Source organism: Ovis canadensis, chromosome 3 (assembly GCF_042477335.2).
Source record: "Ovis canadensis isolate MfBH-ARS-UI-01 breed Bighorn chromosome 3, ARS-UI_OviCan_v2, whole genome shotgun sequence".
NCBI classification, from domain to species: Eukaryota; Metazoa; Chordata; class Mammalia; order Artiodactyla; family Bovidae; genus Ovis; species Ovis canadensis.
The window spans coordinates 4,667,369-4,695,024 of record NC_091247.1 but is presented as its reverse complement, the minus strand read 5'-3'; the positions used below and the strand labels follow the sequence as shown (position 1 = coordinate 4,695,024).

The 27,656-nt window shown below is 55.1% G+C and overlaps 1 protein-coding gene across 7 annotated transcripts in view; it reads left to right on the top strand.

Moving 5' to 3' along the window:
* The window catches only part of NTNG2 (netrin G2), a 70,893-nt gene that overhangs the window by 7,011 nt on the left and 36,226 nt on the right, over positions 1–27,656 (top strand). For all 7 annotated transcript variants that reach the window (XM_069580001.1, XM_069580003.1, XM_069579998.1 and 4 more), the window contains one exon: positions 22,012–22,655. In XM_069580001.1, the coding sequence (XP_069436102.1) occupies positions 22,012–22,655 (644 nt within the window). The remainder of the gene's footprint in view (positions 1–22,011; positions 22,656–27,656) is intronic.

Below are 27,656 nucleotides of genomic sequence, written 5' to 3'. Positions count from 1 at the left end.
TGGGCAGGCTGGCCATCCCCGGCGGGAGAGAGAGGGGGACAGTAAAGGAGAAGGCCGCACAGGGCCAGGAGCCAGGGGCCGCCTGGTCCCACTTCACTGAGGACCCCAGGGCTTCGCTGGCTCAGGGGTGGGCAACGGGGCTGGCCCCTGAAGGTCAGGGCCAAGGTCAGCGCTGGGGGAGCCCAGCTCTGAGCCGCATCTCAGGCTGAGTGCCCGCCCCAGCTCATGCGAGGACTTCTCCACTCGACTCCCAGAACAGAGCCAGCTGCCGCCTCTTGTGTTAGAGTCTTGAGTGTATTTCTTCTTTTAAATATTCATCGCGATTTTAATGTGCCGAGGGCAGGGGCATGGGGTGGGTGGCGAAATCTTAAATCACTGGACCAGCTTCTGGTCAAGGCCTGAGGAGTGGGGATGACCATGAGGTGGGAGTCCGAGGCCCTCTCCTGGCCAAGGCTGCCCCCATTCTCACACAGAGCCCAGCGCAGCTGCCAGGGTGGGGTGGTCACCCCACCATAGTCCTGATGCCGCCCAACCTGGGTCCTGGAGCCCTGGGCTGTGGAAGGAGCTTCTGCCACCTTCCTGTCCTCTCCTGGGAAGATGGTGAGGAGCGCGGCAGTAGAAAAACAGCATCTCTACCTTCCTCTGCTTGGTGGGTCCTCGGTGTCCCAACACCAACCTGATGGACTTAAATGTTTCATGATGGGCTGCCATCCACCTCTGCCTTTGATCACGAACATGCAGCCCACGGGTGTGGGGACACCGCCCAGGCTGCTTCTACAGGGAAGAGGGGGGTCACATCCAGATGAATTCAAACCACCACGCCGCTGTTTACCGCAGCTTCCCCGAGCAGGTTCTGTGCTGCTGCTGCTGCTGCTGCTGCTGCTAAGTCGCTTCAGTCATGTCTGACTCTGTGCGACCCCGGAGACAGGAGCCCACCAGGCTCCCCCATCCCTGGATTCTCCAGGCGAGAGGTTCTGTGTGTGTCTCATTAAATCACCTCTTGGATGCTCCAAGGTGGTGACCGTTCTAATCCCATTTTAGGGATTAGAAAGTGTTGGCTAAATCCCGCCAAGGTCATTCAGTCTCGAGGGCAGGCCAGGAACTTGTGCGCAGCCAGGCAGGGCCTGTGCTTACGCTCCACGTGGCCCAGCCTTCCCTCTCTGAGCTTCGGTGAAGTAGAGATGCTGCTGCTGAAGGCGTGTCACAGTGCTGGGAAAGGACACAGCCCAGCCATGCGAGTACCAGCACACAGTAGGTGCTCACGGTGTGGTAGCCGTCGTTTGCTGGTTATTGCGGCTCTTATGCTCTCTGCGGTGTCCGGGCCTTTGCTTCTTTGCCCCACCCCAGCCTTGAGGGCGTCCCGCCCTGTATCTTGGGCTCAGGGGCGCAGGCGGTTGGATATGTACTCAGGTAGTCGTTAATTCCTCTAGCCTTGGCCGGTGGTTTTAACCAGCCACCAGGGGGCGCCCTAGTGGTACCCAGGCGGCCCTTAGCCCCACTTCAGCCTCAGGATTGCCCAGTGGGTCCCTGTTTCCTGGCATCCCTCCTGCGGTGAGTGCTGGGCCTGTTGCAACATCCATCCAGGTCAGAGCGTGAGCCCTGAAGTGTCCTGAGGGTGCGCCAGGGGCTGGGGGCGTGGGGTGGGGGTGGGGGAGGGGGGTGACTGCCCGTTGGGGGGGATGGGGGAGGGGGGTGACTGCCCCTCGCAGGCTTCAGTGTGCAGACTATCCTGGCCTTGGACTGGTTGTCCTTCCGCAAGGCCGCCTGAGACCTGAATTGTAAATTCCAGCCCGGTGAGGAAGGGGAGGGAGGAGGAAGACCAAGATAAATGAATAAATAAAAACCTATTGGCTCTAAATGCACAATGAGAATTAATAGGGCTGAGCTCTCAACCAAAGATTCTCGGGCAAGGGCAAAATTTCAATGAGGGCCGCAGGAGATGGCGGGCGGCCTCCCACCTCTGACTCCCAGTGCCTGGCCGGAGGGGGCCAGGCTGCTGAGTCTGCAGAGCCAGAGAGAAGGAGGCAAAGGCTTCTCAGCCTCTTGCAGGGCCCCTTGAGGATGGGGAGCAGTCCCACGGCGCCCTGAAAGAGAGGTTGCCCACCAGGCACTTGCACAGCCACGAAAGGAAGGGGGAGACCTTGTCCTTGTGCCTTGAGCCTCAGGAGAGAGATGGTGAGCAAAGAGGGCTGGGGGCACAGACCAGGCAGGTGATGTTGAAAATGGCCCTACAGCTGGCTGCCCACTTGCCTCCCGAGATGCACCTTGTTAGAAATACTGGGTCCTGGGCAACCCCCTGCCAGACCCTCAGAGCCAGAAGCTGCATTTTAACAGGAAATTCAGGTAATTCAGATGCACACAGGGTATGCTCTGAGAAACACTGCTCTACATAATCCGTCAACGATGGGTGATACTTATTATTGATGATGGGCAGGCAAGAGACCTGTGCTTCCCATGGGACCTTTGCAGAGTAAGGGGGTGTCACTACTGCTGAAGGAGGAAGGCAGACAGCAGGAGGAGCGGGGATCCCAGAGTGAGGGGTGAAGCTAGGAGCTCAGACTCCTGAATGTTGGAGACCTGGTGGAAGGTTCCGGAAAGATGTTATGATATCCAGACAAAAGCTTCAAGCTTGGAATCCAAAGACCTGAGCTTGCATCCTGGCTTTGCTGCTTATGGGCTGAGTGGTCTGCGACAAGTCTCTGAGACTCCGTTTCCCCACCGGTAATGGGATGTGATGAGGGCTGCCTTGCCCACCTCTCCAGCTTGCTGGGAGAAGGAAGTGGTTCCCTCAGAATATCAGCAAGTGCTTAGAGAATGCCAGTTCTCTTCTAGTGTGAGGCTTTGATAGTGCTGTTGATCCAGTCTTGAGCATCTGGACTTTTCCATGGTGGAATAGGTGAATGTTAAACATTTCATCTAAGGAGACTTCAGCACACAGAGATGCCAGGGTCTTGACATACAGGAAAACCCAGAGCACACGTGTTTCTCAGAAGCTGCTTTGCCTTCTCTGTGCCTCAGTTTACCCAGATGAAGAGCCAATGGCCCTCCATCCCTCCCCTAGGGAGTCTGCTGGGGTGATAACTCAGGTGGCAGGTGGGTCCTGGAGACCTCAAGCCCCTCCCCACTGTGACATTGAATACCACGTGCAATCAAGGTCGCAGATGCCCCGCCTCCTGCCAGAACGTGACGTTCTTGAAATGTTTCCATCCAGTGGCACTGAGCTCACCAGCTTACCAGCACCCAGCTCACTGGCCTGGGCCCCCTCTCCCCCTGTGTTCTGACCCCAAACCCACAGAGGACAGGGGAACACCCTTCTCCAGCCTCCCCCCTTCTCCACATCACACCCCTCCTGTCCAGTTTCCAGGGCTGACCTCATGCCGGGCGCAGCTGTCGGGGAGAAGTGAGATAACTCTTGCAAATCCAAGTAGACAACAAGAGAAACAGGGCAGGTGTTCAGGGTGGTACCCGACTAACACTGAGTGGGTGAGATGGAGACCTAGTGTAAGGAGCTTGCAAAGGATGAAGGCACATCCCGCCTCCCCTCCACCCACCCTGACCCCCCTGCCCCGCCCATCCCTCCCAGCTCCAGCTTCCCGCAGAGTTTTCCCGCCTTCTCTACCTGGAATGTCTTCTTTGTTTCCTTCATGTCTGACCCTTTTGTGCTTACCTAGATAACCCAGGCTCCTTTTGAAAAAGGAGCTTTTGAACCTTTTGAAAAAGGTTCATGCTGGAACCCACCTTCTCCAGGAGGCTTTTCGTGACTCCCTAGCCCAGGAGGGTTAAAAGACCTCATCTGGCTGCATCCTTGTCACTTAAGCTCACAGATGTGGCCTCCTAGTTAAGAGCTCAGGCTCTAGAGGCAGAGACGTAGAGGTTGGAATCCCCTGCTGTGTGACCTTTGGCCTGAGGCTTAACCTCCCTGAGTCTCATTTCCTTAAATAGGACTGTTGATAGAATACACATATGGATGCTCAATCCACGTTCATTACTCTATGCCTGATGTTTGCCTCCCTCCTGGGCTGGGAGCTCCTCGGGGGCATGGCTGCCTTGTTCGTCTTCGCATCCCTCCATTTTGGTTCAGTCAGTGCTCAGCAAGCATTTACTGAACCAATGAGTGGGTGGGTGGAAGGACAGTGTAGTCCAGGAAGTCTTCTCGGAGGAGGAGAGATTAGGGCTGAGTCTTATGGGAAGAACTAGGGTTTCGATCAGGACAGAGGAGGCACCCAAAACCTCTACTTCTCCCCAGTTTGCACCCCTATTCTGTGAGGTTTTCAGTTAGCTGGTAGCAGGAGGTCTGCACAGCTCTGTCCTCAAACAGGAAGCAATTTTGGAAACTGAGCTTCATCTAGCCCTTAGTTAAAAGCCGCTCAGTCTCTTGAAATGCCCGAGGCAGGTCCCAGCCTGGGACAAGAATAGTTCCATGCATGACATCTTGTTGCTTGGCGAAGCCTCCTTCCTGGGGAGCAGACGAGTGACAGGATGGGGACAGCCCTGCCTGCGAGGGCCCCGTGGATGAAATCCTGGCCTCCTACTTTTTCAACGGAAGGAGTTTGGGTCCAGACACCCCGAGGAGGGTGGGGGGCAGAGCCGCTGGAGTGCCTAGGGAAAGGGAAAGGGCTTGGAGGAGACATCGCTCCAAAGAGTGTCAGACTTAGAGCTTCGAGAACTTTCCAGTCTATGCACCCCACCTTCCCCAGGCTCATCTGCCTCTCTACATCCCCTGGCCCTGACTTTTCATATATATTCATTTTTCTGTTTCAATGAGTGTTTAACACAAACTGCCTCAAGTTCCATGTGTGACGACGAAGCAGGGGTGGATTGATGGACAGGCAGGCGACCCCAGCTGTGGGTGAGAAGTTGAGGTTCGGGATGGGACAAGTGGGGGCTCATGCTCATCCCTTTCTGGGCTGTGGGACTTTGGATAAGTCCTTCATGCTCTGAGCCTCGGTGTTCTCATCTGAAAACTGGGGTGACACAAAACACGGTCTCAAAGGCTGGTTGTCTGGGTGAGAAGGGATAATTTTTTTCACCCCAGTCTAGAACTTGGCTTGAGAGACACAAGGAGTAAAAGTAGACGTTAACAGAAGAGGAGCCCGGGAGCCCAGTGTGTAAGTGTGCTGTGGAGCACACACCAACTGCTGGTGGGGCCAGGGAGCGGTATGTCAGAGCAGAGAGAGTGAAGGATGGGGCAGGACCCCCGCAAGGACAGCCCCTTAGCCAGGTTTCCCCAGCTGTGCAACGAGCTTTGGCTAGTGTGCCGTGGGAGTTCAGAGGCAGGGGGCTGGGCACCAGGGTGGTCTGTGACCTTGAGGGGTTGGAAGCATTCAGAAGAGTGGATGACAGCGGAGGGGACAGGCCACTTGGCCGGTTGGTTTCATCAATGCCCCTGCCCTGTAAGCCTGTGGGCGGGGCTGTCACTGTGCCCCGGATGGAGAAATAGACCGAGGCTCCCCAAGGCCCACTGTTGGTGGAGCTGGGATTCAGCCTTCTCCGCCTGGCTCCTAACCACTCCCCAGTGTCAGAGGGATTAGACCGAGGGTGTCGGGGGAGGAGAGGAGGAGGAAAGGAGCACTAGGCAGGCAGAGACCTGAGGAGGCCCACAGGGCATGCAAGTCCTGGGGCTGGACCAGAGCTTGGCAGGCTCAGAGAAGCAGGTGCCAAGCTGCAGCCCCTTCCCCTCACCAGCCAGCCATCACCACCCCAGAAAGGGGGTCCAGGCTGTGCTCCTAATCCACAGCCCAGACCCCAGGCTCTCCTGCCTCAGGCCTGGCCAGGGCCCACCGGGCCCCTGAGGAGGCCTGGCTCCTTCCTGGAGGGAACCAGAGTGTTGGAGAAAGTGGGAAACGGCAGACGATGCATGGTTCTGTTCGGCTTTGCTTTGCAGGTTCTGATTTTTTTTTTTTTTTAATCATCACAGCAGATTTGCTTAAATATATGAAAATGTGTTTCTAATTCCCCAAGCACACACCAACTGCTGGCAGGGCGACGGGGGCCAGGGAGCGGTGTGTCAGAGCAGGTAGAGTGAAGGGGGCTGGGGGCTGGGTGGTGCTGGACCCCGCCAGTCTCCTCGTGGCAAGGACAGCCCCTTAGCCAGGTGTCCCCAGCTGTGCAACGAGGTTTCGCTAGGTTAACCACTTCATCCAGCGTGGCTGTGTGATCATAGATGCCTTCTCAGAGTTTGGGGAAAATCTATGCCGGAGTTCAGACTTGGTCAAAAACTGACAAAACGAGGGGCTCCAGTGCAGATAGAGGGGCTCTGAATACATTTCCTGTGCTCAGCGCAGCACTGGGATTTTTTATTTCCAAATTCAAATCCCTTTATTATAGTATTCTATTAAAGGAAAATCAAAACAAAGAGAAACAAAGCTGAGTGCTAAAGATATAATTGCACATCACATCATTTCCCTTTGGTGTCGGCTTCTAAATTCTTTTTAAAAAAATTAATTGAGGTGTAATTGACATAGAACGTGGTGTTAGTTTTAGGTGCACAACAGAATGATTTGACATAGGTACGCATTGCAAAAGAGGGACTTCCCTAGTGGTCCAGTGGTTAAGACTCTGCCCTTCCCATGCACGGGGCGTGGGTTTGATCCCTGGTTGGGGAACTAAGATCCCACATGTGGCCAAAAAAACAAAAAGCTATTACAAAAGAATTACCACTCTAGTTTCTGTCTATCACCACATAGTCACAGTTACAATTTTATTTTCTTGTGATGGAGGCACTTTAAGAATATTTTTTAATTAAAAAAAAATTGCGATGATAGTCACATAACTTGAAATTAACCATCCATTTTTTAAAGCTGGGGTAAAATATATATAACATAGAATCTGCCTTTTTAGCCGGTTTTAAATATTCAGTTCAGTGGTATTTAGCACGCTCACAACATTGCACAACCAACATCTCTGTTTCCAAGAGATTCTCATCATCTTCTGAAAGGAAATCCCATCTCTATCAGCAGCCGCTCCCCATCCCTCTGTCCCCAGCCCTTGGCAATCATTAGTCTGCTTCCTACATCATGCCTTTGCCCATTCCAGACACGTCCTTTAAATGGAATCAGACCAGGTGTGACTTTTTAATCTGGCTTCCTTCACTCAGCATCATGTTCTGGAGCTTCACCTGTACCAGTACCGTGTTCTTTTTTCTAGCTGAGTAATATTCCATCGCGTGCTCTCCCACGTTTTGTTTATCCCTTCGTTAGTTGGTGGGCATGTGGATTGTTTCCACTTTTGGGCTGTTGTGAATAATATTGTCATGAAGCTTTATGTACAAGTTTTTGTGTGGACATGTGGTTCCATTTCTCTTGGGGCTACACCTAGGAGGGGAATTGCTGGGTCATATTGGGCTTCCTGGGTAGCTCCAATGGTCTCTGCCTGCAATGCCAGAGACCTGAGTCTGATCCCTGGGTTGGGAAGATCCCCTGGAGAAGGGAAGGGCAACCCACTCTAGTATTCTTGCCTGGAGAATTCCATAAACAGAGGAGTCTGGCGAGCCACAGTCCACGGGGCCACAAAGAGTCAGACACGCCTGAGGGACTAACGCACGCAATTTTAGATTTACGTTTTTGAGCAACTGCCAAACGGTCTTCCAGAACAGTTGCACCATTTTACATTCTTACCAGCACTGTTACAAGGGGCCCAATTTCTCTGTGTCCCTGCCAACACTTGTAACTTTCCAGTTTTCGTTTGTATTATGATGGCTAACCCGGTTGGTGTGAGCTGGTGTTGCATTAGGGTTTTGATTTGCGTTTCTCTGCTAATGATGCTGGTATCGTGTTCTCCCGGGCCATCTGTACATCTTCTTTGGAGAAACGTGTATTCAAGTCTTTTTGCCCAGTTTTTCACTGGGCTGTCTCTTGGTTGCTGAGTTGTATGTGTTTTTTAATATATTCCAGATACTAAATCCTTATCAGGTGTGTGATTTGCTAATATTTCCCCCACTCTACAGATCATCTTTCACTCTCTGGAATGTGCCCTGTGGGGTTTTTTGTTTGTCATCGAGTTTTCTTTTTTCTTGGCCTTTCTTGGTGCTGGGTCTTTGCTGTGGCAGCATTTGGTGGCTGGCCTCCCAAGAAGTGCCTGAGCGGCACCTTCAGGGCGGGTGTGGCCTTAAGGTCAGAGTTTGCTCTCTGGCCTGTGAAGGTGTGAGCTCTCTGCCCGGGTGCAGCCTCCCATGACCCAGTCTTGCTCAGAGTCGGCTCTCACAGGCCTCGGGGCTTCTCAAGGCCCCTGCCCCGACCCGCCCACAAGCCATGGCTCTTGCTGTGGCAGCGCCATGGAGGGTGGACCGGAAGGGGATGTTTGTGGCAGGCGGGCCAGGCCAGGGCGGGAGGCAGGCTGCTGGGCAGAATGTCAGGGATCACCGCCAAGTCAGCCTCGGTGGCCGCTTTCCACCATCAGGAGCAGGGTGTGTGTGGCCCAGCCCTCAGGGGGAGCTTCAGGAACCAAGAGCCGGGGACACACTCGTGGGTCTTGTGTCTCACCACCTGCTAGTGTTTTTTCTGTCTGCCCATATTGCTGTCTATGGGGTCATGACTGAAGTGACTTAGCAGCAGCAGCGGCAGCAGCCCCATATTGCAGGATTAGTCTGCTATTTCCCGAGACCTCCCTATGCTCCAGGCACCCTGCAAAGCACTGTGCGTAGCATTTGTGTCTGTCCACAACACTGGGGTGGGTATATTGCAAACGAGGAGAGGGAGGCTCAGAGAGGTGCAGAGACTTACCCAAGTTTGCACAGCAATGACAAGGCCAGGACCTGTCTCTGGGGCCCTGGCCACTGTCCCATGCTGCCTTGTTGAAAGTCTGACCGGCTGTCTGCGGGGACCCACGGTCCCAAGGTGCAGCCCTGGATGGGCCACCTCACCTCTCAAGGTCTCATGGGTAGGAAGGAATTAAATCCAAGTTTATGGGCCCCTCAGATCTACGCCTGGGGCTTTCAGAGCTGCCCCCTCCTATTAAAGGGCCCCAGCCCCATCTTCAAAGACCAGACACCCTTCTCTCGCAGCAGTTTGTCCTGGGGGTTTTGGGACTGTTTGGACCTCCTCAGTCCCTCATTCCAGCTCCTTCTGCTGCCTAAGTTGTTCGTCCGACTCCAAGTGTTAACCAGGGAAATAAAAGGAAGTGAAACACGACCCAGGCATTGCCCCTCAGCTGTAGCAGAAATCTGTGGTCAGGCAAAAGGTGAAAAGGAGGTAAAAGAGAGATGGAGCCTTGGGTAACCTTGGGCCCCTTCATCAGCTGCAGCAGTGCCCCCTCTACCTGAGCCCACAGAAAACTCATGATGCCCGTTCGGGGGACTGCAGGTCCTTGACTTGTCCCCTCCGGCTGGGGCATCTAGAGCTGGCAAAGGCAGGTGACAGCGGAAGGAGAAGCCAGCAGGCCACAGGCACACCCCCTGTCCCCGCCCCAGGCACGATCGAGAATCCCTGGCCAACGGCTCTGGGGCCAGCATCATGCTGGGTCTGGGCTCCACACTGGATTGACTTCCAGAGGCTGGGTGCCCTCGGGTCTTGCCCCACTTTGGGATGTAAATTCCCTGCCTTCCCCAGAGGGGATCTGTGTATCTACTTTCCAGGTCACACTGCATCCCCAGAGTCTGCTTCTGGCTTTTGGGACTTTGATACTTAGAGGGAGGAAGACGGGGAGGCGTGGAGAGAGCAGTAACATCCCAGGCACGTGGAATCCAGAGCGGGTGGACAAAGGCAGGACCCCACCATACCTCAGCCCCCAAACCCCAGGGCAGGGCCTCCTACTCTGGAGGGGTCACAGCCCCTTTGAGAATCAGGGTGCTCTTCCTAGAACAATGCACACACACACAGTTGCAAATCTCACAGGCGCCCCAGACCACCCTGAGTCCACCCTTGGGCCCCTGTGGTCCCTCTGGGAGCCCTTAAACTCAGAAAACTGCCGTTTGTCTTCTCGGCTGACTGGGTCTGTTGTCTGAGCATCTTCTGGATCCACGTCTGCAGACCAGCCGCGTGCGTGCTCAGTTGCTCGGTTGTGTCCGACCCTTGGCTACAGCCCATCAGGCTCCTCCGTCCATGGGATTTCCCAGGCAAGAATACCAGAGTGGGTTGCCATTCCCTTCGCCAGGGGATCTTTCTGACTCAGGGATCGAACTCGTGTCTCCTGCATCTCCTGCACTGGCAGGCAGACTCTTTACCACTGAGCCATCTGGGAAGCTCCTCAGACCAGCAACAGCTTACAGCTAGTGAGTGTCTATTGCATCTCGAGCCCTTGACCTAATGTAGCTCACTGAACCCTCCAGGGACACTTAAGAACAGATCCTATATTTATATCCATTTTGAATATGAGGAAACCGAGGCTCAGAGAGATTAAGTCACTTGTCCAAAGTCACACAGCTTCTAAGAAGAGGAGCCTGGCGCCTCCACCCCTAGCTGCCTGGCCCCAGTGCCTGGCTCGTAGCCAGGCTGCTTAGCTGCCCTGAGGCGCTGAGTCTCTCTCCCGGTTAGACTGAGGTGGTTGTTATGTGTGTGCGCTCACGTACACGTGGGCGTACACGGTCCCTGTCTGCCTCTGCTCCCCCAGAGCGCCCTGGCTGCCGGAGGAAGGAGGGCTGGGGAGGAGGGACCAGAGCCTTTGCCCACCCCGCCTGTCCTGTGAGACACCACGGAGTCTGCTAATCTACTTATTTGATAATTCACTTATTTCTTGTCTATTTGGCCGCGTGCGTGCCCCCACGTACCAGCTCCGGGGGAGACGAGATAGCTTTGCCTGGAGGAATCTGATCTGGTTTTTTCTGGGGAAGGAGTGGAAAAAAAAAAAAAAACAAACACCCAAGAATGGACAATAATGGACCTAAAAATAGAGGGTGGAGGGGAGTGCAGTGTTGGGGAGGAGAGGAATCGAGGCGTCTGCCTGTCCCGGGCAGCCCTCCCCTTCCCACCTGAGGTCCCCAAGGGACTGGCCGCCTCCCTGCCTGGGGAGGGGGCGCGAGGAAGGGAAGGAAAGTGGGGCGGGGAGCCAGGGGCCGCCCCATGATGGAGAAACGTTCCATCGCAGGGTCTTCTGGCCTCGAACTTGGCTGCACATGGGAGTCTCCTGGGAGGCCTGATGGTTACTCTCTGGGAGGGACCCTGCCCCCAAGGGCCTGATGTGCCTTGTCTGGGGTGCCCCCAGGTGAGTCAGCCTGAGGACCACTGTCAGGGTGTTCTCACAGCAGGAATGGAGGTTCAGGTGTGGGGCTCTCTTCCTTTAGCTCCATGTCCCCCGACCCTCGGGACAGCCTTCCTGAAGGCCCCAAGCCCAGACGGGCAGCTGGGCCTCCAGAGGAGTGGAGGAGGCAGGGCCCAGGGAGCTGTGCAGACTTTTGGCTCCATCCGGGGCCCCCACCACTGGAGTGGTCCGCAACTGGGCCAGTCAGTGGACTCGCCTGGGGGCTCTTAACATCCCCTCAACCTGTTGGGACTGCAGCCCCACCACCTACCGCAGAGTCTCTGGGGTGGGCTTGGGCTAAGGATTTATTCAAGGTTCCCAGGTGGTCCCAGGATACAGCCAAGTTTGAGAACCAAATTTCAGTCTTGCCCAGGACCACACTGGTTCCCTTCCAGCTATAAGCATCTTGTCTTTCAATCTTAAGCATCTTTTTTCATTTTTTATTTTTTTAATTCAAAGACCAGAGAGGGAGAGAGGTTGCTCTCAGAATTTTTCCTTGCATCCAAGCTTCGGGCACCCCATCCTTGCTCTGGCTTCCTGGGACTTGAAGGGTGCTGGCTCCTGCCTTGTCCTGTGTTCCCAGGTTCTTACCCTTTCTTTCTGGAAGGAGGCTGCCCAGCCAGAATCAGGGCTTTCCCTGCAGCTGCTAAATGTCAAGGCTGCACGCTGGCTCCAGGCCTCCCCTTTGGCCTTGTCTCCAGCTCCCCACCAGGCTCGTGGTCCAGCCCAGCTTATTAACCCCTCTCTCCCCGCGGCTCCTGCATGTTCGCTTCATCCTGCTACATAGGGCACCCTCCTCACAGCCCGGGCGGGTCTCCCTCCTCCCGTCCCTATCCAGTCCGCCCATCCTTCTGGGCTTGTCCTTCTGAAATCCCACCTCCTCCAGAAGCCTTCCTGACCCTCCTAGCCAGTTCCCCTCCAGGTTTGTCATCTGTGCCATACTCTGGAGGTCACAACACAGTGGTTAGTGCTCCCCAAGGGGGACTTCCCTGGTGGTCCAGGGGCTAAAACTCAGCGCTCCCAATGTAGGGAGCCTGGGTTTGATCCCTGGTCAAGGAACTAGATCCCGCATGCCACAACTAAAGATCCCACCTGCTGCAAGGAAGATCGAAGGTCTCACATGCTATGACTAAGACCCCTTGCAGCCTCACAAATAAATAAACATTTTAAAATGCTTCTGTAAGGGGTAAAAGTGCCCAGGTTACTGCAGGTATGACTTTGAGTCAGTGCCTCACCTCTGGGGGCCTCAGTCCCCTCACCTATAAAGCAGGGGTGATGGTGACAGGTGGGCTGATATCACTGTTCACGAGCCCTTCTTTGGATCAGCTGCACCAGGCATCCCAACCTGGCCAGGCATCTGAGTCACCGCTGCAGGTTTTAATTGGTTGGTTGGTAGGTTGGTTCACTTTCAATCTGGAGCAGAATTTCCAGTCTTAGGGCCCAGAAATATTCTTATCCCACTCCTCTTCCCAAGGATTTTGACGGACAGCCAGTTCTGATGACCGCTTCTTCAGGGCCATCTTGCACACAGAGGACATTAGAGACCATTGTTGAATAAGTGAAGGAGTGAATGAATGAAACCTTACTGGCTCAGCCTTTCCACTCCCATTCCTACCCAGGGCTTCATCCATAGAGCAATACATTTGTCCAGGTGTGCCAGGGGGTGGGGCAAACCCAGCCACTTCTTTTCTTTCCTCTACCTGGCCACTTCTTGACTCCTCAGAGACCAACAAGAAGAAATCTAGGAAGCCTTGATTTGTGGCTCTTGGTTCAGGCAGGTCCCATCCGTCTGGGCGCTGCGTCTACTCCTGACACCACCTTCCCAGCGCGAAGGACCCAGAGAGGCGACCCAGGGAGGGGGAGTCACTCTGCAAACCTTAGTTAAGCATCTTGCACGTGACAGGCCCTGGCCTGCCTTCACAGAGCACACAGTGGGGAGGGGCCACACCATGATTAATCAAAGAAGTTGCTAAGGAAAACTGATGAGATGCCTGTCTCGAGGGAGGGCACGGTGGCCGGCCAGGAAGGCTGATGAGATGCCCGTCTCAGGGAAGGGCACGGTGGCCGGCCAGGGTGTTGTCGGAGGAAGGGAGGGCTGGCAGACACCTGCAGAGGAGGGTAGGGGAGGAGCTTTGGACAAAAGGATGCAGATGGGCCAGGCTGAGCCAGTAAGGTTCAAGAAAGGAAGGGGAAACTTGAGGATCCAAAATAAGGTGGGAAGTTGGCTTCAATAAGATCATAAAATGGTCTGTTAGAGTTTTGCTTGTGTTTTAATTTTCTAAATTTGTTTAGAGTGTGCTGGGTCTCCGTTGCTGAACAGGGTCTTTCTCTAGTTTGGGGAGGTGAGCCTGCTCTCTAGTTGTGCGTGCCGGCTTCTCATTGTGGCAGCTTCTCTTGTTGCGGGGCGCTGGCTCTAGGGCGCTCGGTTTCAGTACTGGTGGCACACGGGCTTAGTTGCTCCCCGGCATGTGAGATCCTCCTGGGCCAGGGATCGAACCCGTGTCCCCTGCATTGGCTGGTGGATTCTGAACCACTGGACCACCAGGGAAGTCCTGTATACGTTTTGCAGACAAAGACATCCGTGGCACAAAGTTCATTTCATCTTCCCTAAACCAAGGACTGGCTCCACACCAGGGAAGCAGGAGATAGCACAGTGGGCTCTCGACAGGGTCTATTATTCTCAAGCTTCTAACCCCAATTCTGCCCTTTTCTCAGCACAGTGATGTTGAATAGGTTTCCTAACCTACTGGTGCCTCCGTTTCTCCCTTTCGAAAATAATTACGAGACTAGAGGAAAGGAAGTTTCACCCAAAAAATCTTGGTCTCCATGCCTGGACCAGCTTGGGTTTGGAATTTATGGAGAGAATGCTCTGGGGTGTCACAGGAGCTGAAACTGGGGGGAGGAGGAGGTGTTTCTCCAGATCGAGTGGGGGTGGGGAGGCCAAGGGCAGGGGATGGACAGGGCAAAGTTTAGGGGCGGGGGCTGCCAGGCTCAACGAACGTTCAACCTCAACCCACTTGGACCCTCCCGGGCTCCCCTGTTTCAGCCGGTGTCCCCACCATTCCTGGGCCTCTTTTGGGCCCCATAGTTCTTCAGCAGGAAAGCCAGGGGCACCTTGCAGAGAGCCAGAGAGGGGCTCTGCAAGACCCCAGGGTCTGGGGAGGGCGGCTACCCTGGGCGTCCCAGCCTGGCCCCTCGGAGGGGGCACCCTGCCCCCCACCATCACCCGGCATTGAATCCTCCAGGCCTTTTTTTTCCCCCTCCGTGATAAAATATTCATGTCAGCAGAGCAGGCCCTCTTTGGGAAGGCTGCCGGTGTCTAGCTTCTGCTTTGCACAAGCTTTTAAAGAGCAGGACGCTTTTCCCTGGCTCTAAGCATTTTCTAAGTCCTGAATCAATAATGCACTTCACCCAGCTTCTCTGAATGCAGCTTTTCTGCCTCTCTGCACCCTCCCACCCTCCCCCAACCCGGTCCCTGCTTTCTCCCTCTTTCTTTTGTCGTTCCCTCTTTCCTGATGTACTTTTTATTTACTTTTTAAAAACAGCGTTCAACAAAAGCGTTGGGCTGTTTGGGTGGTGAGAGCCTCGGATGGGGAGTGGGGGTGGGCTGGCAGGACGGAGGGAGGCCCGGGCAGCTGCCAGGCAGGCGGCTCCTTGGATGAACAGGTGGAGTCTGTGTGCGCGGGGAGGAGCAGCTGAGCCGCCCGCTGGCCCTGGTGGGAAAGCGTTTGCGCTCCTAGCATGGGGGAGGAGGAGGGCCTGGGCTGATCTAGCTTCTCACTCTCCTTTCTCTAATCAATTAGAAACTGTTTACTGCATAACCGGAGAAAACGAGGATAAATGCATAGAAGACAGGGGGTCTAGAGCGAAGCAAATATGCAGAGTGCGAGTCAAAATATATCGCCCAACTTTCTAAGGAGCCAGCAGTCCAGATTGGCCTATCTGCTTTTTATAGTAATGAGTTCCCTGTCGTGAGGGTTATGCAAATGAGGAGGTGCCATCCCTCGTCTGAGAGAGATGCCCACGTGGATCTGGTCAGTCATGCGGTACCCAGTGAGGCGCCGGGATGCAGAAGGTGACTGTGGGGGGCCCACAGGGATCACCCCAGGCACTCCAGCTGGAATAGAGTTTCCCACCCGAAACGTTCTAGAAATCTGGCCGTGGGAAGAATCTACATATGCCCAGGACCAAGTGAAGTATATCTTTTTTTTTTTTTTTTTAAGGAATACAATTTTGAGTTCCTGGAGAGATTAACCCTTGTCTGGCCAGGGCAGCACCTTGGCAAGACCCCACCCAGCCCCCTCTGGCTGTTCGGCTGATGGATGGTCGTCCTGGGTCCCTCATGGTGGGAAGGGGTGTTCGGCACTGCATCCTTGCCCAGCGCAGGGACAGCTTGTCCACCAGGACGGCCTGATGCCCCAGGTCATCAGAAAGGCTTGCTAGCTGGGTCTATCGGGGAGAGGAGGGACATTGAGAAACCAGGCTCCTGCCCAGCTGCTAAAACAGCACCTGGGCGGGCCACTTCCCACTCCCCTCGGTAGCCACGCCCTCCTCCCTGGTGCTGAATGCTCTGAGGGAGCTACGGAGGGCACGCTGAATAACTACTCAACCGATACCATCCTCAGAGCCAGCTGTCAAGGATCGTCGCCGCGTTTTGGAATATTTATCAAATCAGGGCTGGGGGCGGGAGTGGCAAGGGTGAGCCAGACCTGGCCCCTGCATCCCAGAGTCTAGTCTCAATCACAGAAGGCTCTGGAAGGAGGTAAATGAGGGCAGCATTAAAGTGAAAGGGGGCCAGGAGCAGAGTGGAGGGCTCATCTCTGCAGAACTGAGATGCTTTTCCTTGGTTATGGCCAGGCCTGGCCGGGCTCAGGAGGTGGCCTGAGCCTCTGGGTCTGAGCGGACCTTGGACCAGGAGATGCCCACCATGGCTGGCCTGGGATCAGGGTCTGGGTTGGGGATGAGGCATCACTGTGACTTCTGGAGACTCTCTGCCAGGATGGATGAGCTCCAGGAAGATGCCTTCCTCTGCCTGAGTGACAGACAGGCTGGGAAGAAATGGCACCAATGAGAAGCAAAACCTGAACCCTCAAGAGGCGCTGCCTGGGCCAGCTGCTGCTCAGGCTCTGAAATAACACGCGGGTCAGTTTCCGCTGATTCACGAGCAGGGAGGGGTGACCTTGCTGCTGTCCAGGGCTTTTGCTCAGAAAAGGAAACCAAAAAGGGGATGGGAGAGAAGCCTGGAGGATGAGGTGGGGGGCAGTTGGAGGCGGAACTGGGATCAATGAAACCACACGAGAAGTCAGGGGGGTGGGGGGCAGGCGAGTTAGGAGCCGGGGGAGGGAGAAGAGAATTAGAGACCTCAGGGCAGCTAGAATTAGAACCAGCCCCCAACAGAATCTCCGTTTCCGATTTGTTAATAATTTATCCCCGCTGCAACTTTTCTTACCAATAAATAGGAAATAATTTGTTAAGAAGAATTCCCCTGGCACCCTGGCTTTATCCCTGGGATGAGGGGGTGGCGGGTACCTCCACGTCCTTCCTCCCCGCTGAGGAACTTGGGGCTGGGGAGGTCAGAGTCAGAGCTCGTTTCGTGAACAGGGAAACTGAGGCACAGACAGGGCCAAGCCCCACCCAAATTCACACAAGGGGCTAGGGATCGTCTCCAGGATCCCAACTCCATGACCCCAGGGGTCAGCCCCCAGGCCCCAGAGAGTTTACCCCCAAAGTTCTAGAAGCATCATCCAAAGGGGAGGGTGGGACGAGCTCCACCGTGGGTCGGCTCCCCTCCGCTTCGGCTCTGTGCTGCTCTGACTCCCCTAAGCATCCCTCCCGGGACCTCCATGCTCTGTGTCCTTGCCCCAGCCCTCCTGGCCCTGGGGTCTCCATGGCAGCTCCCCCACCCCACCCAAATCCAGCCTCCCACCCAGAGATGCCCCAGCCCCAGCTGAGGTTGATGGGCTAAGGGTGAGACTTCAGCCAGCAACTCTGGCAGACAGGTTCAAAAAACATCCGTCAGCTGCTAAACTGTTCCCTGGGGCCGCCCACACGCCTCGGTGGCACCCGAGTCCCGGGGGAGAGGCGGAGGCCTGGGGCGCCAGCGGCCTTTCCTTTCGGGGGAGGGACATGCTTCCTGACTTGTCTCTGAGCCCGACACCCTGGCTTCCTGTTCCGCCTTGGCCACTGCGGAGCTCTGTGACCTTGAGACGTGGCTCAGTCCCCTTCCTTTGCGAAAGGACCCCGTCATCCAGGATAAAGCACACGCAGGGCTTAGTGTGGCCGTGGCTTGCCTTTGGACACGCTCCCTACACCCGCTGCCCATGAGCCCTGGCCACCATGAAGTGCTCGCCACACGGTACCCGGAATAATCCTCAGGGCCACTCTTGAAGTCAGCATTCTCAGCCTCACCGGACTTCCCTTCACTGGACAAGCCTCCCTGAGTCCTCAGGGAGTGCCAAGGTCTGGGCTGCAGTGGGGGCGGAGGTGGGGAGTCCACTGGGCTCACGGCAATGGAGTGACTCCCATCAAGTGGCCCGTGAGAGGCCAGGCCACTGCACTTGTCCTCCCGGCTCCCAGGGCAAAGCCCTTCCCACCCCACCACTGCTCTGCAAGGACCCAAACCAGCTTTGGCAGCATCCGGCAATGGTGTGATTTAGTCCCAACACGTTGGATGGGAAGACCAGTCTGCACGAAGCTGCTTATTCTTCCTCCTAAGACTTGGTCACGGTTCCAGTGACTGCCCATCCATGGGCTCCTTGGGCGCCCAAGTAGCCAGACATCCTCCAAGCAGGTCACCTCTGTTCCTGCTATCCTAACAGTCAGCTTTCCCACTTGATGGTATATGTCTTGCTGGTAGCTTATCTCTGCTGTTTACAACCTCGCCTTTGACTCCAGCTGCACTCTTTGTACAATATATATATATATATATCACAGAAGCAAAAGCATTAAGAGATAGTTGCAAAGTTTCTTCAATGACAAGCCTGGTATGAAGTGGTTGGTCTCCACCCAGTTCTCACCTGGTGCTGGTGTCCAGGCTGGCTACCCTCCCCTCGCCCTTCACCTCTCTTGCTGCCCCACCATGCAGGTGACTTGCCTTCGTGTGTCTGTAGAGATGGACGAGCCCGGTTTCCCCAGAATTTTCTCGCTAAGATGCTTGCAGGGTCCAGAGATGATAGGTGATGCTGGGGCTGGCAGAATCATGGTTTCTCGTCTGGGAAATGGAGGTGACCTGCCTCCTGGGGTGCTGGGAGGATGCGGCCAGCTTGGATGTGGAGGGCCCAGCCCACTCTTGGCCCATGGTGGGCATTCAGTGACTGTCATAATCCCCACACTCTTTCAAGCCTGCAGTCCCCACTGGAGTCCGTGTGTGAACTTCCTGGCTTCCCCATGAAGGGTGGGGGAAGGTTGCTGAGAAAGCCCTCAACCTCGTGTACATGAAGCTATTGTTTAATAATAACTGCTACCATTTGGGGACTTTTTCTAGGCATTTCATATAGATTATCTCACATGATATGGGATGAGTCTCAAAGGATTGAGCTGAGACTGAGCCCAAGGCTTTCAGACCCTAAAACCAACTGTCTGACCCCAGAACAGGGGTTCCTAACTGGAGAGATGGGGCTCCATGAGTCCCCTGAGTAGAAAATGTGATGTGTTACACTTCTCTATAACAAACCCCAAGGCCTTCAATCAGGGGTAAGATTTGTGTGTGTGGGGTGGGGGATACTCATGAGATGTCTAAAGAAACAAATGACTACTACATTTGATAATTTCAAAGGATGGCTCCAGTGTTATCCTGAAAAGTTAAGGGTGTGCCCCAAACATCGCTGGCTCTTTCTCCCTGGTATTAGGCCAGTTTATCTTGATGGTTTGTTTCATCATTAGTTAATCTGATCTCATAGAGCTGAGTGGAAATGTGCAGACTTAGGAGGCTGGCAAGAGTTGGCCCTCCAGCCGGCCCCTCCCTCACACACAGAGCCGTCAGCCATCAGATGCCGCAACGCTCAGGGTCGGGGGCTTGGGCTTGCGTCCCAGGCTTGCTCCTCGGAATCCTCCCTGGTGCAGAACAGGAGGAAAAGGAGAGCGTGAGCTTAGGAAAGTCCGTGGGCCACGAAGCCGCCTTCAGCAGGAGGCACCCCCATCCCCTAAATGGTTAAATGAAATTCCGAGACCTTGGGGTGGGAGGGCGGAGGGAGAAAGAAGGGAGACAGGAGAGAGGGGATTGTGTTGGCGATGGCTTGGGATTTATTTATTGTGCTCGCTCTTGATTAAGCCCGCTCCGCAGCAGGCGCGGGGCTGGTAAATACACAGGCTGATGCATTAGTTTCTGACCATCTGCTTCCTGGGGCTGGGGGGTGGGGGGCCGGCGGGCCCGGCAGGTTAGGGCAGCTTAGTGCCCGCAGCCAGGTTGGAGCCCCCGTCCCTCGGCAGAGCAGGCCACGTCCGTCTTCCTGATGACAGACAGGCCGGAGCAGTCTTCAGCGGGGACCCCAGGGAGGAGGGGAGGTGAGGGAGGGTAGGCAGGGGGATGCAGAAGGGTAGAGGTGAGGTGTGGCTGATTGACAGCAGCTGGGGGTGGACAGGAATACTCTCAACATTCACTATGAGATCTATTACTATTAATCTAATTATCTTCTATTAATATCTAATTAATAGGGTGACAATGATAATGATCCCTTGGGCTTCCCTTGTGGCTCAGCTGGTAAAGAATCCGCCTGCAATGTGGGAGACCTGGGTTCGATCCCTGGGTTGGGAAGACCCCCTGGAGAAGGGCAAGGCTACCCACTCCAGTATTCTGGCCTGGAGAATTCCATGGACTGTATGGTCCATGAGGTCGTAAAGAGCCAGACATGACTCGCGACTTTCACTTCACACTAGTGTTCACTGAGGCCCAGGCCCTTTACGGAGGCTTCACCACACTGGCCCAGATAAACACACTAACAACTCCGTGACGAGGGAACTAAGTTCAAAGATGAATCAGGCAAGGCGGGCTTCCTGGAGAAGGTACATCAGGGATGGTTCTCTAAAAACCCAGGAGAGGGAAAGTGGCTACAGCCATAAAACTCCGGGACTGACCAGGTAGAGTGGACAGGGCACCCCAGGAGACCAGGACAGAGCTATTTTGGTGGAGCCTGCCTCAGTAAACCCCAGGGCCAGCCTGCCCACCGAGGATCCCAGGGGGTACTGGGATCTGGCCCTCCACGAACGGCTTCAAAGCTGATGGCCTGAGGTCGCTGCAGTGATGCAGGCTCAGCCCCTCAGGAGACGAGGCGCCCACACCCCCGGGAGCCGAATGCCTCATTTTAGAATGTGAGGCTTTAACTCAGATTCAAGCCGCTTTGTTTCTGAGCAAACCAGGGACCTGAAATATTCATCAAAAGAGGCTGCAATTGGTCTGGGGCGCATGTGGTTCTTAGTGACAGTTTTTCCTTTTAATTAATAGACTTTACTTTTTAGAGCAGTCTGAGGTTTACTAAAATGGAGCAGGCAGTCCAGAGAGCTCCTAAGACCCGTTTCCCCACACAGTTCCCCATTATTAACAGCCCACGTTAGCGTGGCGCCTTTGTTAACCAGACGTGTTGTGATTAACCCAAGTCCACGTCGGCAGTGATGTTCACTCTTGTGTTGTTCATTTCTGTGGGTTTGGACAGATGGATCATTTCTCCACCACGACAGGATTGTACTAGAGGGTTTCGCTGCCCTAAAAATCCCCTGGGCTTCCCCATTCATCTCTCCCACCCCAGGCAACCACTGTGTTAGATCTTCAGGCCTCTGGGTGAACTCACATGGTGGACCAGACCCAGGGAGGGGGGGGTCTGAACTACCAAGGAGGGGAGCCCCAGCTGGAGCCGGCTGGGCCTGGGAGTGGGCTGCCAGCTTTCGGAAGTGGCAGGGTGGGGAGGAGAGGAAGCACTCGGGAGCTGTGCTCTGCCTTTCCCAGTCAGTGTCCCCCACAGGGCCCAGCAGGCATGTGCCAGGGACCCGGAAAGGACCTGCCACCAGATGCACCTCCTTGAGAGGGACTGGTCAACACTCAGCGTGCCTGGGCTGTGGGTGAAGCAGACAGGGAGGCTCTGGGGACAGAGAGCAAGCTCCTGTGACAGACGGACCCCTGTTCCTCCTCACAGGGTCTTGGGGCCAGGGCTACCGCCTTCCCGAGCCCGGGGGGCTCCATCTGGGGCACGGAGCTAACACTCCCACACCATGCACCTCGGAGGTGAGACACTAAATGGGAGAGAAATGAGACACTGCGCCTGGCTCCAGGAGGCTTTGACCTCTTCCACTGCCCTCCTGTGGCTACTGATTGTGCTGTTCGAAGGGTCGGGAAGGCATCGCTGTGTAGGAGGCAATTCAAGAGTCAAGAGTGTGAGCAGGAATTTGGAGGCAGACAGAGGGTGGACAGGCACGGGGAGGACAGGGAACACCATCTGCAAAGGCTCAGAGGCACAGACACGGGAGGTTCGGAGGATAGGAGTACTCAGGTCGGAGGCCAGGAATGGCGGCCCTGGGTATGGAGGGAGGAGGTCAGGGCATTGCAGGAAAGACAGAGGGCTTTATCCTCCAGGCCGTGGGAGCCACAGACAGTACTGGAGCGGTGACTAGCTCCCGCCTTTCTTGCTTGTCTGTGCTTAGAGTAGAAACAGATGTGTTTTCTGGGAAAGCCCTAGAGCTGCGTGTGTTTTAGGGATTTCGGAAGAGAGGCTTCCTGGTGCCCAGACCCTGGAGCACAGGCTCTGAGACCTCTGGGCACCCGGCAGGGGCCGGGCTGGGCCCGGGCTCCCAGTCCCCACCCACCCAGAGGAGCTAGCGCCCACCCTGGTCTCCCCTCCCCCCCACTTGCAGGAGAACCCCTACCTGTGCAGCAACGAGTGTGACGCCTCCAACCCGGACCTGGCCCACCCGCCACGGCTCATGTTCGACAGGGAGGACGAGGGCCTGGCCACCTACTGGCAGAGCGTCACGTGGAGCCGCTACCCCAGCCCGCTGGAGGCCAACATCACCCTCTCGTGGAACAAGAGCGTGGAGCTGACGGACGACGTGGTTGTCACCTTCGAGTACGGCCGGCCCACCGCCATGGTCCTGGAGAAGTCGCTGGACAACGGGCGGACGTGGCAGCCCTACCAGTTCTTCGCGGAGGACTGCATGGAGGCCTTCGGCATGCCTGCACGGCGGGCGCGCGACCTGGCGGCGGCGGGCGCGCACCGCGTGCTGTGCACCGAGGAGTACTCGCGCTGGGCCGGCTCCAAGAAGGAGAAACACGTGCGCTTCGAGGTGCGCGACCGCTTCGCCATCTTCGCCGGCCCCGACCTGCGCAACATGGACAACCTGTACACGCGGCTGGAGAGCGCCAAGGGCCTCAAGGAGTTCTTCACCCTCACCGACCTGCGCATGAGGCTGCTGCGGCCGGCGCTGGGCGGCACCTACGTGCAGCGGGAGAACCTCTACAAGTACTTCTATGCCATCTCCAACATCGAGGTCACCGGCAGGTAAGGCCGCGGGGCGACCTGGTTCCTGGGTATTACCTGATAACCTGGAATGTTCCGTGACACCCAGGATGTTACCTGGTTTCTGGGATGTTGTCTGGTTCCTGAGATACGACCTGGTACCCAGGATGTTACCTGGTTCCCGGAACATTATCTTGTTCCTAAGATATTACCTGGTTCCTGGGACATTATCTTATGCCCAAGATGTTACCTGGTTTCTGGGATGTTATCTGACACCTAGGATTTTACCTAGTACCCAGGATATTACCTGTTTCCTGAGACATTACCTGGTACCCAGGATATTACTTGATTCCTGGGACGTTATCTTATGCCCAGAATGTTACCTGGTTTCTGGGATGTTACCTGTTTCCTGGAATGTTTCCTGGTACCTGGGACATTACTTGGCACCTGGAATGCTTACCTGATGTTACATCAAAGGGGCTGCTTGTATTTTTCCATAGAGGGAGATGAATGGTGGATGCTAAATGCCCTCCATAAAGCCCAGGCTACCTCTGGCCACAGGGCTGGGAAGTCTGGAGAGAATGGGCAGAGCTGGGCCCAGATGGTGGGACTAGGGCTGAAGCCTGGTACTCAGGAGGTACAGTGTAGCTGCCCACCAACTGAGTGAGGGGCACTTGTGTCTGGGGGGACCATGAGATCACCTTCAGGCTCTGTGATTTGCTATAAGAACTCACTGAACTTGGCAAAGCTGTTATACTCCCAACCGCTGTTTGTTACAATTAAAGGACATAGATAAAAATCGGCAGTGGAGAAAGGGGCACAGGGCAGGATCTGAGAGACAGCATTGCAAGCTTCCGGCCGTCCTGTCCCAGGGCAGCCGTGCAGGCAGTGCTTGACTCTCCCAGCAATGATGCGTGACAACACACGGGGAGTAGCCCAGCTAGGGGAGCTTGCCCGAGCCTGGATTTCCAGGTTTTCATTGGGAATTGATTGCATAGGCATGGCTGACTGGCCATATGATTGACCACAGCCCCTAATTCCTTGACCCACAGGTCATGTTGATACAACATGGCCCAAGGCCCCCACCATAAATCACATCTTTATTATGCGCTATGTGGAGTGGCCTCCGGCTCCAAGTAAACCAAGACACTGTTATTGGGCAGGCCATTCCAAGGCTCAAAGTTACCTCCCAGGAGCTAGTCAAGGGCCACACTTTTCTTTGGAACATGTAGGGTGTGGACAGCTGTCCAGACCTGCTGAGTTATTTCTTTGCTCACAGCTTTGGAGAAGGAAATGTTTTGAGGACCCTTTTGGGGGGAGGCAAAAGACCATCATAGGAGGTACAAGCAGTCTTTGATTCCCAGGAACTGTTTAGATTGCAGTTGATAAACAGTTCCACACTGAGATACTTTGTTTGTTCGACAGATCATGTGCTTGTCAGTATGAACAAGGCCTTTATCCCACAGTGGGGATAGAACACCCTGCACTCAAGAGCCAGGCTTGGGGAGGCCCTATGGCTCACAACCACGGGGTCAGTTGTAAAGGGCAGCGGCATGTAACACAAGAGCTCCCTAAGTGTGGTTCCTGGACCAGCAGCATCAGCATCACTTGGAAACTTGCTGGAGATGCAGATTCTCAGGCCCCATGCCAGACCTGCCATATTGTAACCTCCAGGGCAGGGGCCTGGCAATCTGTTTGAACAAGCCTTTCTGGAGAATTCTGATACACACTGATGTTTGAGAACCGTTGGTGTGATGGTTGGGAGTAGGCATGCTTTAGCCGATGACCTGGATCTGCTATAGACTGGCTGTGAGCCTCTGCAGGAGGACTGCTCTGTGCCTCAGTTTCCCCATCTATAGAACAGGCATGATAACGAGCAGGCTTCTCCCCTTGGGCTGCAGTGAGTTAAATGTGTTCACGTTGATGAAACTCTCAGAACTACTTTGTGCCTGTGTTTATTACATCGTAAGCCAACTCATTGGAAAAGACCCTGATGCTTGAAAAGATTGAGGGCAAGAGAAGTGGGCAACAGAGGATGAGATATTGGATGGCATCACCGACTCAATGGATATGAGTCTGAGCAAACTCCGGGAAATAGTGAAGGACAGGGAAGCCTGGTGTACTGCAGCCCATGGGGTCACAAAGAGTCAGATACAACTTAGTGACTGAACAACAACAATTCAAACTACATGTTTACTATGTTACGCATGCTGTAAAGGTACTTATTGAATAAAATAAACAGTGGTCAAAATAATGGTGTCAGAGAGCTGGGGCAGGCTGACGAAGGACCGAGTTGAGACCCAGGGGTGTTGGAGCAGAATTAGGAGGGCACACCACTGGCCAGTTTGGGCAGGGTTGCACCAGAGTCCAGCTGGGACAGCGTAACAGGGCATCTCTCCACAGCAGGCTCCACGGACTGCCCTTCTACACAATTACTGATGAGTGCAAAAAATCGTTTGCTGCATGGTATGAATAGGATAATCCCAGTTTGTGAAATATATGATATAGCCTCACACATAATTTCTCTGTTGACTTTAACATTGGACAGAGGTTGACATTGATGTTGGCAAGAGCTCTGTTCTAGCCCAGGAGCACTGTGGATGTAGGGGAGAGGCTGGAAGCCTGTGTACTAACCCCTCACTGTGGTCGTGCCTGCGGAGCGGGGGTGGGCAGGAGCGGTGTAGGGCTTTAGCTTTCAGCTTGTGTTTGCATTTTATTTCACTTTGACTCTCGGTGTGGATTCCAGGTGGGCCAAGGCAAAGGCAAAGGCAAGCGATTCTTTGAGGTGGGGTCAAGTTCAAGGCTGGCAGGTGGCAGTGAGGCAGGTGCACGTGCAGAGGCCTGTGGTTCGGACACCCGTGATTCCTAACCCGCCCTCGCTTGGGGTGGGCTGTTTTAAACCAGGAATGTTCTGGAAACTGCCGATTTATGGTGGTTATTGTGGAAGCTGGGGGTCAAAGATCAAGTTCTTGCTCCTGCTTCTTGGATCCATGTCCAGGCTTTGGGCCGTTGGTCAGCACAGTGACTTCTGCCGGCCCTGGGGATACGATAGTCTGGTTTGCTTAAGACCCTCCCATCTGCCAGCTTAACAGCTTAGCAGCTTGGGGGTGAGTACCAGATCCCCACCCTTTCTGGAGGATGTGGCCTTTTTTCTGTCCTCCTCGGACTGCTACAGGGCGTTCCTCACCTTCAGGTATCTGCTCAAGGGCCCGCCTTCCACTTTATCGGGCGGCTTAGGCAGGGTCCTGAGGTCTGGGCCGGCAGCAGGATCTGGGCTGGATGCTGACAGCCAGGACCGGCCGTACCCCTCCTACCTCAAGGCGGGTGAAGGTCATTTTTCTCTTAGGAAGGACTCTGTGATGCTGAAGTGGGGCAAATCATATGTGGGAAGGGACAAAAGGGGCAGAAAAGAATCTCAGCTTTTCAGCCTCATTCAAATCAAGAGGGCTGCGCTGGTCCTGGGTGACCAAGGCCAGGGAGGGGGCAGGTGGGCAGCTGAGCTTGGTTCCAGCCCCGCCCCCTGCACCCATCTCTGGGCCTCAGTTTCCCACCTGCAACATGAGGATCGGAGCTGCCTGGAGCCCATGCTGCCCTGGCAAGTTGGTAAGGCGGTCCCTGCCCGGCAGCTCCCAGCTTCCACTGGCACCCAGCCTCTGTGGACAGTGGGGATTAGCCGTAGTGGTGGCGGAAGCATGCAATCGATTCACAGATAAAGTAAGCACTCTTCAGGTGGCTGGTTGGCAGGAAAGCGGCAACTTGGCTTATCGATTAATCAGGTCTGGTTAGATGGTTCAGCAAAGGGCCACGACTTCCTCTGCTGCTTCTTTTCAAATTCCAGGTGGGAAAGCCCAGCTGTGCCAGGGAGCCAGAGAGGCAGGATGGGGTGGCAGAGGTAGCCATGGCCTGCCCAGACGATGCCCCTGGTGTTCCTGAGTAGGCACCTGGGGACCCAGGGCTCTCGGGTGCTGGGACTTCAGGCTGAACCTATTCTGGGATTTGCTCAGAATTTTATGACCCAGAGTCCACGGCGCCTCCCCCTATGGCCTGCTAATGATGTAGCTGAGATTTATTATTTGCGATGGGCTCCTTTCCTGTTGAGCAGTGAGCTAAGGGCTCACATGTATCTTAGTTAATCTATAGTCATTTGATTCCCCCATGATTAGTAAATCCCTAAGCCCCACAAGCTGGATCTCTGAGCAAGCCGGACCTGATCTCCACCCCCATAGACCCTTACCCACAGGGACAGCACTCCCCTCCACCTCGTGTTTTTAGATAAGGAGGCCGAGGTCAGCGGGCATAGGTAGACCTCACAGCTAAACTGATGCCAAATAGTCAAGATCCAACCCAGGAGTGCCCAGGCAAGCTCAAGTCTATCTCTGTGGAATCCAGAGGCCTTTTGGCACTGTGCTTGCTTCTAGCCCTGTCACTCATGTCAGCTATTTCCAGCTTCAAGGGGGACCTGGATGGGAGGGGGAGGCAGGAGCGGGCCTGCAGAGGCACCTGGCTCTGAGCTGGGGAGAGGGGGGCAGATGGAGAAGCCTGGGCCCCCGGGGATGAGGAACTGGTACAAATCAGATGGTGGGAGGAAGGGGGAGCAAGAACGACGGCCCCCAGGGCAGGGCTGGGAGGAAGAAAATGGCACATGGGGACTGCCGTCCGCCACCCGCCTCCCCTCCCTGCAGGACCAGGCCAAACAGCCTTGGAAGTCCTCCCCACTCTGGGTCTGAGATAAAGAGAATGGAAGAGGGAATCCCACCTGCTCCCGTTCCTGGAGGTCTGGGAGAGGCAGGTGCGATCTTCCCCTTGTACACACGGGGAACCTCAGGTGTGGACTGGGAGGGTGGCTGGCTTTATTTAACTGAGTGCGTCTGGGATGGCATCCAGATTTGAGCAGGAATGAGGTGGTGCTTGGAGCAGAGACAAAGGCCTGCTCCTCTCTCAACACAGTGTTCAAGGGCAGCCGGCCCTGCAGGCAACCAGCTTCAGACAGGCAGGCACACTCAGCCCCACTGCTGAGAGCTCTGGATCCTGTAAATTTGGGGG